The sequence below is a fragment of the Meriones unguiculatus genome, chromosome 14 (assembly GCF_030254825.1).
Source record: "Meriones unguiculatus strain TT.TT164.6M chromosome 14, Bangor_MerUng_6.1, whole genome shotgun sequence".
NCBI classification, from domain to species: domain Eukaryota; kingdom Metazoa; phylum Chordata; class Mammalia; order Rodentia; family Muridae; genus Meriones; species Meriones unguiculatus.
In genome coordinates, this window is record NC_083361.1 from 851941 (window position 1) to 864861 (window position 12921).

General features: G+C 44.1%; 1 protein-coding gene across 1 annotated transcript in view; it reads left to right on the forward strand.

The window, feature by feature from the left end:
• LOC110563708 (uncharacterized) overlaps positions 1-5428 on the forward strand; it is a 31443-nt gene extending 26015 nt beyond the window's left edge. The window contains 2 exon segments of the mRNA XM_060366318.1: positions 1488-3287; positions 3290-5428. Of these exon segments, the coding sequence (XP_060222301.1) occupies positions 1488-3287; positions 3290-3351 (1862 nt within the window). The 3' untranslated portion in view covers positions 3352-5428.
• The last annotated feature ends 7493 nt before the right edge of the window (positions 5429-12921 follow it).

Sequence of the window (12921 nt, forward strand, 5' to 3'; positions counted from 1 at the left end):
TTCTGTCTTTGTGTCTCAGCTGTTGTTGCTTACTCTCTCTGGCCTGAACGCGCTTCCCTGGTACAGCGCCATATTCTCTCCGTCTCTCTGTGTCCCTCTTTCTTTCTGCCTCTCTGTCTTTCTTTCTCTGCATTTGTCTGTTCAGGAGTCCTCACAGGCCCCGCTCTTAGGGACAGCTTTACATGTGTCTCACTCTCCACATGCTGCACTTGCTCTGATGTTGCCTGAGCACAGTCACACCTGTTAACATTAATTTTGTTTTGGTTGTGATGACATACACCAAAATCCCAAGTGCTTGCACGCTGTGAGCAACAGCTCCGTGAAGCCTGTGGTCATTGTGCAGCTACAGCAGTTTCTATCTTCCTCTCCTCTTCGTCACAAGAGCATCCATCACCCGACCCACAAGCTTGTTCCTCTTCCTGTTTCTCCCACTGGCGTTTAGAGTTCTCAGTGTGTCATTCAAGCCAAGGAGCTTTGTTCCTAGAATCACTGAACCTACTTCACTTATTTTTGTTTTAGCCTCAGAAGCTGTTCAGTTCACCTTGGTTGTTTTCTGCCCTGACAGTTCTCAGATTATTTTGTTTCCTTGGGGGCCCTGTCAGACAGTGTTGCAGCCTTTGTTTTTCCATCAGGACATCTGCTGCTGTAGGTTAGCAGCTGGGATCTACCTTGTTTTTTGAGCCACCTCCCCCTGCTCCTTTGTGAGCCTGGCGATCTGAGGTTGAGAGCAGGCATTTGAAGGAAAGCCATTTGCTTCTGCCCACATGTTCTCCTTTTTCCATGAGCAGCCCTCCCTGATCCACAGGCATGTTTTGAGTCTGGCCATCTAAACACTTTAACTCTCCTCTCTAGTTTCCAAGTGAGCTTATGTTCTGAAGTTACTCCAGTCTCCTACATGGGTCTCCAGTACCGTGACTTCCTCGATTTAGACAATGGCTTTTGGGCCACCTTTGTTCTGTGCATGCCCTGTTTACCTGCTTTCTTTCCCTCAGTGCCCAAAGCTCCCTGCGGCTTCCCATTTGACTCTCTCACCTCCAAGTCAGGGGAACCAGGTGCTCTTCATGTCACCGGCAGACAGGTTAGGAGCAGGCAGGTCTGGTTTTTTCTGCTCCTCCAGCCTCAGGGAGGAGTCAGACCCATGTGTACTTCAGCCCACACCATCCCTCAAGGAAAATGCCCAGATGCTGAGAAGTGCTTCCTCCCCATTATCCGTCTGCACAGTTGCCCCTGGACACAGCAAGGCAGGGACTCAGCAGAGGCTGAAGGTGACCTTAAGCCTTCTCTTTTGGGCTCACCCCAAATTTTACACCATGATCAAATGTGGCTTGCTCTTGAGTGTGTGTTCTCCTTGTAGATCTTTGTTCCTCTGAGCTCTCAGACATTCATCTGCAATGCTGGTCTCGTTAACATTTCCAGAGAGAATTGAGGACTTGGGCCTTCCATGACCCCTTCCTTCTGACATCACCGTCTATTCTCTATTCTTTCAGGAGGCCAGACTCTTCACGCTACATTACTAAGGTGCCTTTCGCTGGGGCAGCTTCCATGCTGGCCAATGACAAACCATGATGTGAACAAACTGGCAAGAACTCCAGAAGTTGTTATAAACACTCAAGGAAGGGGTTCTCACTTCCTGAAGCAATACCACTCCTCCTGCCATGGGGAAACAGAAGAGCCTCTTGGGACCTCTGAGGATGACAGCTGTCTTGAACGTCTTACAAGTGACCTTTGCAGCATTATTGAAAATCAGGAATTTCTGTCTGGGAGAACTCAAAGTTCATGGAGTAAAACACATCTTACCAAAAGCCAGAACCATCAGAAAAACTGTCCACAGGCTCCGGTGAAAAGCAGTGCAATGCTGTTGGCTTCAGGTATTGACAGTCTGTGTTGTATTTCCCACCACAATATAGTGCATGAAAGAGACAGAGCCCACAGCAGCGATGACTGTGGTAAAGTAATTTTTTCTGCATCACCCCTCACTCAGCATGGTATTTACACAAAAGGGAAGGCCTACGAGTGCAGCAAGGGCCAGGAAGCCGTAACTGACAGCCCCAGTCTGCAACTCCATCAGCAGGTCCTCTTAGGAAAAAAATCCCTTGTTTGTAGTACACATGAGGACACCAGGCATAGCTCCAGTGTCCCCATTCAACAAGATACTCATCCAGGGAAAAAGCGCTACTGGTGTCAGGAGTGTGGCAAGGGTTTCAGTCAGAGCTCAAATCTTCAGACTCACCGGAGAGTGCACACAGGAGAGAAGCCCTACCAGTGCAACACCTGTGGGAAAGGCTTCAGCCGCAAGTGGGATCTCAAAATCCACAGCAGAGTGCACACCGGAGAAAAACCGTATAAATGTAAGGTGTGTGGGAAGGGCTTCACAAAGTGGGAGCACCGCCAGATCCACGAGAGAACTCACACAGGGGAGAGGCCATATAAGTGTGGAGACTGCGGCAAACTCTTCAGCTGTAGCTCAAATCTTCATGCCCATCAAAGATTCCACACTGGAGAGAAACCGTACAAATGTGACGAGTGTGGGAAGTGTTTTAGCTTGAGTTGGCACCTTCACAGCCATCAGCGGGTCCACACAGGAGAGAAGCCATATAAATGTGAAGAGTGCAGGAAGGGTTTCAGTTCCTTCTCAACCTTCCATAGACACCAGGGGGTCCATACAGGACACAGACCATTTCACTGTAATGTGTGTGGGAAGGGCTTTAGTGGGAGCTCAGATTTTCAAGCCCACCAGAGAGTTCACACTGGGGAAAAACCATACAGATGTGAAGTGTGTGGGAAGCACTTTAGAAGTACCTCAAATCTTCACACCCATCAGAGAGTTCACACTGGAGAAAAACCATACATATGTGATATATGTGGGAAGTGCTTCAGAAGTACCTCTAACCTTCACTCCCATCATAGAATCCATATGAAAGAGAAACCTTATAAATGCGAGGAATGTGGGAAAGGCTTTAGTCACGCCTCAGCTCTACAGGCTCATCAGAGTGTCCACACTGGTGAGAAGCCCTTCAAATGTGACACGTGCGGAAAAGCCTTCACTCAGAGGTCCAATCTCCAAGTCCATCAGATCATTCACACCGGAGAGAAGCCATTCAAGTGTGAGGAGTGTGGGAAGGAATTCAGATGGAGTGCAGGGCTTAGTGCTCACCGGAGGGTCCACACAGGAGTGAAAGCCTACACATGTCAGCAGTGTGGAAAAGGCTACAATAATGCCTCATACTTCCAGAAGCACCAGAGGATCCACACTGGGTAGTGGCCCAAAATCTGCAGCATCTGCTCTAAGGCTTCAGTCAGAGATCACATCTCATCTACCACCAGAGGGTCCACACTGCAGGGAATCTCTAGGTTTGTTCTGCTGTCAGGTGGACCCCATGGTGCTGAGTGACAAGAGCTCCCCAAAAATCCAGAGGCTTCTGGAGGCTTCATGGGGGACTGTATTTGAGTTATTTTGTCTTCAAATCATTTCCTACTGGCCTCATTATGCAAAGGGAGGACAGTATTTTAGAATAGATCTTCTTAGCATACAAAGTAAAAAAGTAAAGACATAAAAAGGGTGTAGTAGCAAATAAAAATCAGTGTTGGGCTATATAAAATTTATTATTTGCCCTATGATTATCATGACGGTATTATCTAGCCCTGCTAACACAAATAATAAGATAGAGACACCTGTTAGATTTTATAATTGCCTTATTTACCCTGGGCCAGGCAGATATTTTTACCTGCACTGGCTGTCTCAGTAACCTCACCATTCATCTCCCAGCATGCATCCACCCTTAACCATCCTTATCTAGTCTACCTTCTATCCATAATTCCGTGGTACTTGCTTACATTCTTTGTCAAGCCTTTCCACACCATCCTTGGAGTCCTTTCTCCAGTCCCACGTGGTTCCTTCTCCATCATGGCTTCCTCCTCCCGCCTCTTCCCATCTATCAGTTTCCTGTGATTCCCTCTCTTCAAAAGTCCAGGAACCTTAGCCATGCCTGCCCCATTCTGCCCTGCCCAGGTATAGGCCTTTAACCAATCAGGTATAATGTTTTAGTTTATAAAACAAGGATAGGTGGAACCAGATCTTCAGGGCCAGCATCTGACCAACCTCCAACAAAAGGACTTTGAATTTTATTATAACAGGAAGAATTTTCAGTGGTCAGGAACAGAGCCAACAATAATCAAAGTGCTTCATAGTAATGCTGAGATTATGTCATGAGTAATCAATGTTGATGGGCAATGAGTTTGTAGCAACTATTTGGAGAAATTAACAAATATAACCAAACTCCATTACTTTCAGAGAGTGTCCCAAAAGGTACCCAAAGAAATGAAATTTGTCAAATGGATGTTTTTCATTTTGCAGAGTTTGGAAAATTAAAATATATGCACGATACAATAGACAAAATATTCAGGATTTCAATGGGCAACTGCTTTATGTTCTAAAGAACTGATTTTGTTATTACACATTTCTTGGAAGTTATAGCAATTTTGGGGCTATCTGTACAGATTAAAACACAATACTCCTCCTATGTCTCTAGTAAAAATAAGCAGGGTTTTTTGCATATCAATATAAAGCATATCACAGTACACCACACATTGCTGCAGGACAAGTAATTATAGAGAGGTCAAATACTTTAAAAGAGATGCTTAACAAACAGGTGTAACAAAAACTTCCAGGGATAGATTACATTATGCTTTATTAACTTTAATTTCTTAAATGCTAAATGAGAAAATATAGTTGCTGAGAGACAATGGATTATAGAAAAACTACAGAACTAAATCAGCGTGTTCATGTTAAGGGTGTCATACTTCACAATAGACAGGAAATGTGTTACATTTGGGGAGAGGTTTTGTATTTGTATCAACAGGAGAAAAAAAAACTGGATTCCATCGTAATGTATGAAACACAGATTTGACCTGAAGAGTCCCTCTGAAGGTCTTGGCTGCTGTCATGAAGGATGAAACCAAGAGGACCAACAGGTAACACATATTGGTGATCCCTCTGTAAGGCAACAGTTTGGAGACTGAGACATGAAAATGTCTCCAGCTTGAACTTTAGCTCTGCATAGCCTGTAAATCTTGTTGGCTTCTAAATTCTTTCATATGACATGGAAGAAAATTTATTACAGTTTGTTTATCATGGTGGTTTGAATAGGTTTGGCTCCCATAGACTCATGATTGAATGTTGGACCCATGGGGAGTGGCACTATTAGGAGGTATGGACTTTTTGGAGGAAGGGTGTCACTGTATGGATTGGCTTTGAGGTCTCCCATGTTCCTGCACTGGGCAGAAAAGTGCCCTTCTACTGCCTGCGGATCAAGATGTGGAATTCTCAGTTCCTTCTCCAGCACCCTGTCTGCCTGCACACTGCCATGCTCTCTGTCATGATAATGGATGAACCTCTGAAAATCCAGCTCCAATTAAATGTTTTATGAGAGTTGCCTTGGTCATGGTGTCTCTTCACGGCAATAAAACCCAAACTAAGACAGTCCAGACTAACTTTGAAAGACTGGTGCCTCTCACCTCTTCACACAAAGAACTAAGACTCATATTTAAGTGATATGCGCACATTCCATATTCCATACATGTGTTAATGCAAAAATGTATGTTACCTGTGAAAGCTTATATGTTTACAGAACAGAAGGGCCAGATACTAGTGAGGTGGGGACAGCCCTGACAGGAGTCATCCTGGAGAATGCTGAGACACATTGATTCCATCATCCTACTGGATCCACCCTCAGACTTCCTTATTAGCTCTTTCATCAAAACTTGCTTCCAGGACAGCTTCAAAAAAAAGCGGCTGAATCCAGATGATCCAATTGGTTCAGCCTCTCCAACTGTTCTAGTCAAGATTTTCTTTAAGCTTACACTTTCATGGCACACAGCAGCACATTACCACTACCTTTCTTAACACTGGCCAATATCCTAATTTTTTGCAGTCCTCAGGAAAATAAAAGAAAGAAACAACAAAAAGGGAAACTATGCCCCCAGACAGCAGGGATCAATTTTAAAAGAACAACACCCCGTTTTCCAAAACCTGGGGTGGGTAGTTTTTGGTCATTCAGTGTAATGATCATCATTAAAAGGAGGGTTGGTTAAAAGTTGATAATGGTCCTGACTAGGGGGAAAACAAGGTATGGGGATTAGACTCAGGGATTTCTCTTATTCTCTCCTCTATCCTTTCATATCTAATATTTGGGGGGGAAGATCTAGGAATAATATAGAAATAAAGGTAGATTATTGAATCTATTTTTAAATTATAGAGCTACTGCTAGCCAAAAATCTTACATTGGTATAAATCTTTGTATATTGATACAAAATTAAGGTTATCTTTGGATAAAATATACTACGTATATGTTTCAACTCTTATTTAAGTTATTGAAACTATGCAATCCATTTAAAAATATAATGGGAAGTTCTAGTCCTTGAAAGCTGCTATTACAAACTGGGATAATTAGGAAATGCAAATTAATAGTCAAACTCAAGGTCATATTAGATACTAGCCTAGTTAATTACAGAAAGGTGTTCAAAGTTGAACAAGTGGTAAATACTAGAAACAACGTTTGCCTGCCTGTTCAGGTGTACCATATGGGACATGGCATTTAAAGGTGTTTTATTAATAGCAGGCTTTCTGGCAGTGAGCCATGTGAGCTCCTGACAGCACCCAATTCTACTTCAAAGATGATGAGCACCAAAGAACCTCCATATGGAGGTTTGTTCAAAAGTGGCAAACTATCCACTGGGCAAGAAGCTGCCCTTACTTAAACTGTACATAGAATGCTGTCCAAACTGGACACCAAGCTTTGCTAGGAGAAGTAGGCAAGTCCTTAATCACAGAGTCCTGCATCACAAAAAAAGTCTGTCATACACTGGGCCAGAAGGCTGAAGATAGATGTTCCAACATTAAAGAGAAATTTTGGGTAGCTGTCCAGGCAGCCTTGTCTCTGTCATTTCTGTAGTTTTGGAAGCTGCTTGCTCTGCACTTTGTCCAAACTCAGGTAATATTTCTCATGTCTCTAATGGGGTTGAAAACTAGATAGTAATAGTCTCTTATTTAAGCTTAAGCTGTTTAGGGTTCAACAAAATGTTTTAGAAAGATACTTTTACGTCTAAGTATGTATATATTTTTTACATTCATAAATGTAAGCTATGATAGAAAATGATTTAAGTACAGAACTCTAAACTCAGCAAGATTGGATAAACAGAGTACTTTCTTCAAAGATGCCACATACAAATGGACTGGACATTATAAATGCAATTCTCACCTGATAGTTTTAGTACTTGTTCTTATTATATATAGTTTATCGTTAATAAAAAAGAGCATTTTATTAGACTAAAATGGGAAAATGTTGGGGGAGGGTCTTGTGCACTGTGTATTCAGATGTTGATTTCTGTGCTCCAAGATCTGGTTACACTCCAGATATGGGCATTGTCATGAATTTTGAACATATCCTGTATCCCCGTGGTATAAAGAATGCTTCCCAGTTATCTCTGATTGGTTAATCAAAAGCTGAACAGCCAATAACTGGGCAGAAGAGTCAGGAAGGCTTGACTTCCAGTCTAAGCCAGGGGTCCGAGAAAGAGGAGGAGGAAGGGATCCATGAGGTCGTGCATGAGAAGTTGTCAAGGGAGTTCTTCATGAGGAGAGATAGTTACAGCAGAGCAAGCCAAGGCAAAACTAAACGGAAGTATCTTGGAGTGTGTACCTGGGAAGCAGCCAAGATAGCACAGAGGGTTAGGAATTCTGCAGTTATTATGCTTAAAGATTGTTGGATAAATCTATAGGTCTTTGTCTTAATTATGTGGAGGATAGCCAGGTTAAAAATAAAACAAAACTGTCCCTTTAAATTTCAACCTACCGACGGACTGACGGACTTCTGTTTGAGATATCAATTTGTTGTTGGTGGTTTGGGTTTGGTTTTTTGGGTTTTTTTTTCTTTTTTTTTTTTGGCAGGGTTTCTCTGTATAGACCTGGCTGTCCTGGAACTTGCCTCAAACTCAGAGATCCACCTGCTTCTGCCTCTCCCAAGTGCTGGGATTAAAGGATTTTGCCATCACTGCCCAACTAGATCAATTCCTTACAAATGTCAGAAATTACAGAGAGGAAAATTGCTCTATAAATATATGGTCACCATGTACAAGAGTTGCAAGGTTGCCACCCTCAGGATATGACACAGCAAGGAAATCTCAGCATCCATCCATGTCTATGCAAACAGGCTTTGGAAGGGGCTTTAACCAAAGTGGGCAATTGGCGGAGCCAGTGTTTATTGAAGTTTTACTTACTCATAGCAACTGTCCCCTATATCTGCAATGTGGAGCTATGCATGCCTCAGGGCCCACCCATTCCTGAAGCAACTGGAGAAGGGCCCTATAAGACTCGTAAATGAAAACCCTTGCTAGTCCTCAACCCTGCATTTGTATCGACTCATATTCTTCAGTAATCCTGAAAGTGGCCTTTGAAGCAAGAGGAATCTCACTAACATTTGTAGTATGTGGCCTGGCCCACTAGGCCTCTGTACAGCACAGCAATTCCATACTGGATGATTTTTAGTATTTGTACTTAATAGACTAAAAGAAATTTTTTAATCCTGCATTTCTCAGCCTAATAAGGTGAACTGAAACTTACATGATTGTAATACTGGGCCCTGAACTGATTGGGGACAGTCTATTTTTTCTGTAGCCAATATTGCAGTTGCTTTTTACAGTCTTTACTGATGACAAAAAGGTTCTTAGTAAACTTTAATTGTTAATTAGTTGCTTCTCATCCTTTCCTTCTGGTCTTAGGTCAAATTGTCCTCCCTGACCACAGAATGTCTTTGAGCTTCTGCCCTGTATTTTAGACTGATTGAAAATTGAACCTTTACACAGAAACACTTCCATGTTCCAAGGGAGTCTAATACCCCCTTCCTGAGACACATACTGAAAATGGACAGGATATTCAAGACAGGGGGCAGATCAGTTCTAGCTCAACTTATTCATGTCCTGTGGCCAAAATGGGAGCCCATGGGAGCAACTTTATTTTCGTGTGTGTGGGTGTGTTTGGTTCAAGATTATCATCTACTGGCTTAAATTTGTTTTTCCTTCATTTTTGTTTTTACTTCTGTTCTCCTTTCCCAACTCCCAATAATCTTCTCATCCAGATGCTTTTAATCAGGACCCTGGGCTCCATCCTGAAATGTTGATCAGAGAGGTAGTAACTCACTTGGACCCCCAGCCTCAGCTGTCCCTCACCTCTTTGAGTGACTTTTGTGAAAGATATACCAACTCTCTTATATAAAAACAAGCCTGTGCCGAAGACATAGCTCTTACCTACCAGTATTGATAGCTCTGGGTTCAGTTCATTGTCGTCATCATCATAGAGCCTTGAGAACTTTCTAGATCACTGTAAGCTTAGGGTAGGAGGTCGTGTCCTAACCACACCTGAGGATTTTGCAGTGAAAACCCTCTCCATCCCACAGGCTTGCTGTGTGCTCTAATTCGTCTCTGTTATTATGATAAAACACTGACCAAAATTAGAGGAAGAAGGGAGTTACTTCACCTTGGAGAAATGGAATGCTGGCATGCCCCTAGGCTCCTATGTAGCTAACTTTTTATATACAACCCAAGACAATTTGCCCAGGGAATGTTGCCACCCATCATGGGCTGGGCCCTCAACAATGTTAATTAACAATCTGAACAGTCCTCCACCATGGATATACACAGAAGTCAATCTCATCTGGGCAACCTTGCAAATGAAATTTCTTCTCAAGCGACTCTAAGCTGTTGACAGTTAAAGCTAACCAGTTCTCTGTTATTGATTAACTGTAAAAGTCCTTTGTGGTCAGAAAGTATAGTGTACCTGCCTTTCTCTCTCTCTACCCTCCTGCATCCCACTGTCCAACTGCTGGAATTATGGGTGTGTCAGCCTCTCCACATCTCTGCCTTCTAATTGGAGTTTATTTATATTAAGACTTGCAGTTTTCTTTTTTTGTCATTGTCTACATGAAACCTTTTTTTTTTTTTACTCTTCAATTATGCCTCCTTTCATGTTTAACTTGTACTGTTGCATTTTTATTGTGTTGCACACATGTCATGTTGCCATGTGTGGAGATTAGAGAGTGATATGTGCTCTCCTTTCAAAAAGGGGTGGGGGTGGAGAGGTGTGGGTCTTGGTATTGAACTCAGTTCATCAGTCTTGGTAGCAGATATAACTGTGTCACTAGTCCCAGTGGTACAATGAGAAAATAAGCAAAAACCAGACTGGAAAAGAAGTGCTGCTGTTTCCAGATATGACCATAAAGAAGCATGAAAGCACACCAGCTTAGAAAGGTTGTAAGTGAACAAGTACAAATTTACAACAGAACAACAACAAAACAATTAGAAACCTTTAAGCTTCAACTCTAACAAAACACAGGCTGCATACAGAAAAAAAATACTTATAGAATAAATAAGATATATAGTGTGATATACCATGTCTCAAATTAAGTATCAATATTTCCCTAGGCAGGTAATATACTTCTCATCAAAATCACTGGACCTGAAAAAGCTTAACAAAAATGTTGGACATGGTGGTGCATGCCTTTAATCCCAGGTGATCTCTGTGAGTTTGAGGCCAGCCTGTTCTACATTGCAAGTTCCAGAACAGCCAGAGCTACATAGAGAGACCCTACTTCAAAACACAAAAACAAAACAAACATGCAAACAAAAATTTATTCTCCAACTTACAAAGAAAAGAACTAAATAATTTTAAAAGCAAAGTTGAAAACATCACTACGGAAATGAGTACAAGGAAAAATCACATGATAAGACAAAGCCAAAGCAGGAAGGGACCATTAGCCACTGAGCTGTCTCCCCAGCCCAATTTCCCAGTGCAATTCCTGATCATGTGTTCTAAACTTCATGTCACAAGTTCTGAGGACTACATAATTTACACAAAAAATGTACTTCACCTTAAATACATGTGTCTTATCTTAAGACACCTTTCCCTCAAAGCAGGTATGGTGTCCCTACTGGAAGCAGAAGAAAGGCTTCAGCTGAAGGAAACAGAAACCCAGAGACCCAGGTTTCCTGGAGAGAACCCGTGCTGCTATTCTTTCAGGTCTGCTCAGAACATCCATGATTGCTACCTCTCCCACTGGCTTATTAAGTTTGTTGAGACAGGGTTTCTCCGTGAATCCTTGGCAGTTCTGGAGTCACTCTGTAGACCAGACTGGCCTCAAAATCAAACATTCGCTTGCCTCTGCCTACCTGTGTGCTGTGCTACCAAGCCCAGTTTAGATATCAATTTGTATAAGAACACAGATAATAAAAATTCCAAACCAACTCAGGGCAGCTAAAAGGAATGAAATTAAGGCATGAAAGGTGATCAAGAGGAAGCAATGTAGGATTCAGTAAGTTTAAATATATGCATGTGTATAGAAAAGGAAGTTATATTTCTAGTCGTTCAGTTTAAGAATCGGCGTTGTGCTTGAATTCAAATATTCCCAATATACACACATAGGAACAAGCTGGCCGCATACGAAAACTAACAACCGTATTCTAATTACACAAGGTACTAAATGAGGAGTGGTGGCTCTCCCTTGTAATCTCAGCACTTGGGAGGTGGAAGCAGAAGGACTGAGAAGAGCAAGTCATCCTTGGATGCGCAGTGAGTTTGAGGTCACCCTGGGCTACCTACGCCCAGTCTCAAAAAAAGGGGGGTGAGCGTGGGGGGCTGGAGGGATGCCTGAGCCGCGAAGAGCACTTGCTGGGCTTCCATCGAGCACAATGGGCAGGTGACCCAGTCTTCTGGCGCCCGGGCTCCTGGGGATCTGGTGACCTCCCCTGGCGCTCCTCAGGCACTGCACGAACACGGGCACATGGCCACTGCCTCCTCCCCACCTCTCTCCTGCACGCGTGCACCTTCCGCGTGCACACGTTCTCTCACACACAAAAATAAAAATCTTAAACAAATAAACGTTCTGGTGGACAATTTTCGCGGCCAGGGGACCCCGATGGGCTGAAGGGGCAGCCCAACCAGAACGCGCCTTTGGTGCCCCGGGCTGTGACAGGCCTCCCTGCTGCTCTGGACGCGCAGACTGTTTCCTGAGGGACGTGAGGAGGTTCTCCCGGAGCTTGGCCGCCTCTCGTCACGGGGCTTCCGGGAGAAGTCGACGCACCCGAGGCCGGCAACTAACCGCGCACCCGCTACCGCCAACTTCCCGCTTGGGGGTGGAATGAACTTCCGGTCCTTGCACCCTCAGTCCCCTCACTTCCGGTCTCAGGCCACAGGGACCTGAAAGGGGCTGGGGCGGACGCACTCGCCTCCCTGATCCGCAATCCACCGGCAGAAGCGGCTCTAGCTCCTGAACTACACTTCCCAGAAGCCACCGGGAGACGAGCGCCCGCCCTCCAGGTAGTCCTGGAATTCACGGCCTAGGACGCTCCCGGCCCAGGAAGTCTGTGAGCTCCCGAACTACTCCTCCCGGAAGGTCCTTCTACTGTCGCTTTATGAGCCTCACCTAGGCCGTCCGTGTACCCGTGGGCCGAGGCAGTCACGGGAGCGCTGGGTAGTTTGGGTTGCTGGGACGAAAGGCCTGACAGGAACAACTTGAAAGGGTTTTTGGTTTATTTTTTTGGCCCAGGTTAAAAGGGATTTCCGTTCATCACGGCTCGAATGCCCTGATGGGAAAACTCTAGCTTGGGCACATATAAATGCGGTTTCACATAAGGAGCCTGGTCCAAGCAGAGAACGCAAGCCAGAACCAGCAGCGAACCTCCAGGCCCCGTGGGAGTCACATGTTCAAATCCGTGCATCTGGGCCATTTCCCTCTACCCCACACAGAGCCGAAGAGGCGTGCATCGTGTACCATGGAGAACCTTGTTAGTGAAAGGCCAACAAACTTCGTTTCAGCTTACACTGTCGGAAAGGACAACTGCATCTTCTCGCAAAAACACGAGACCAAGTTCAAG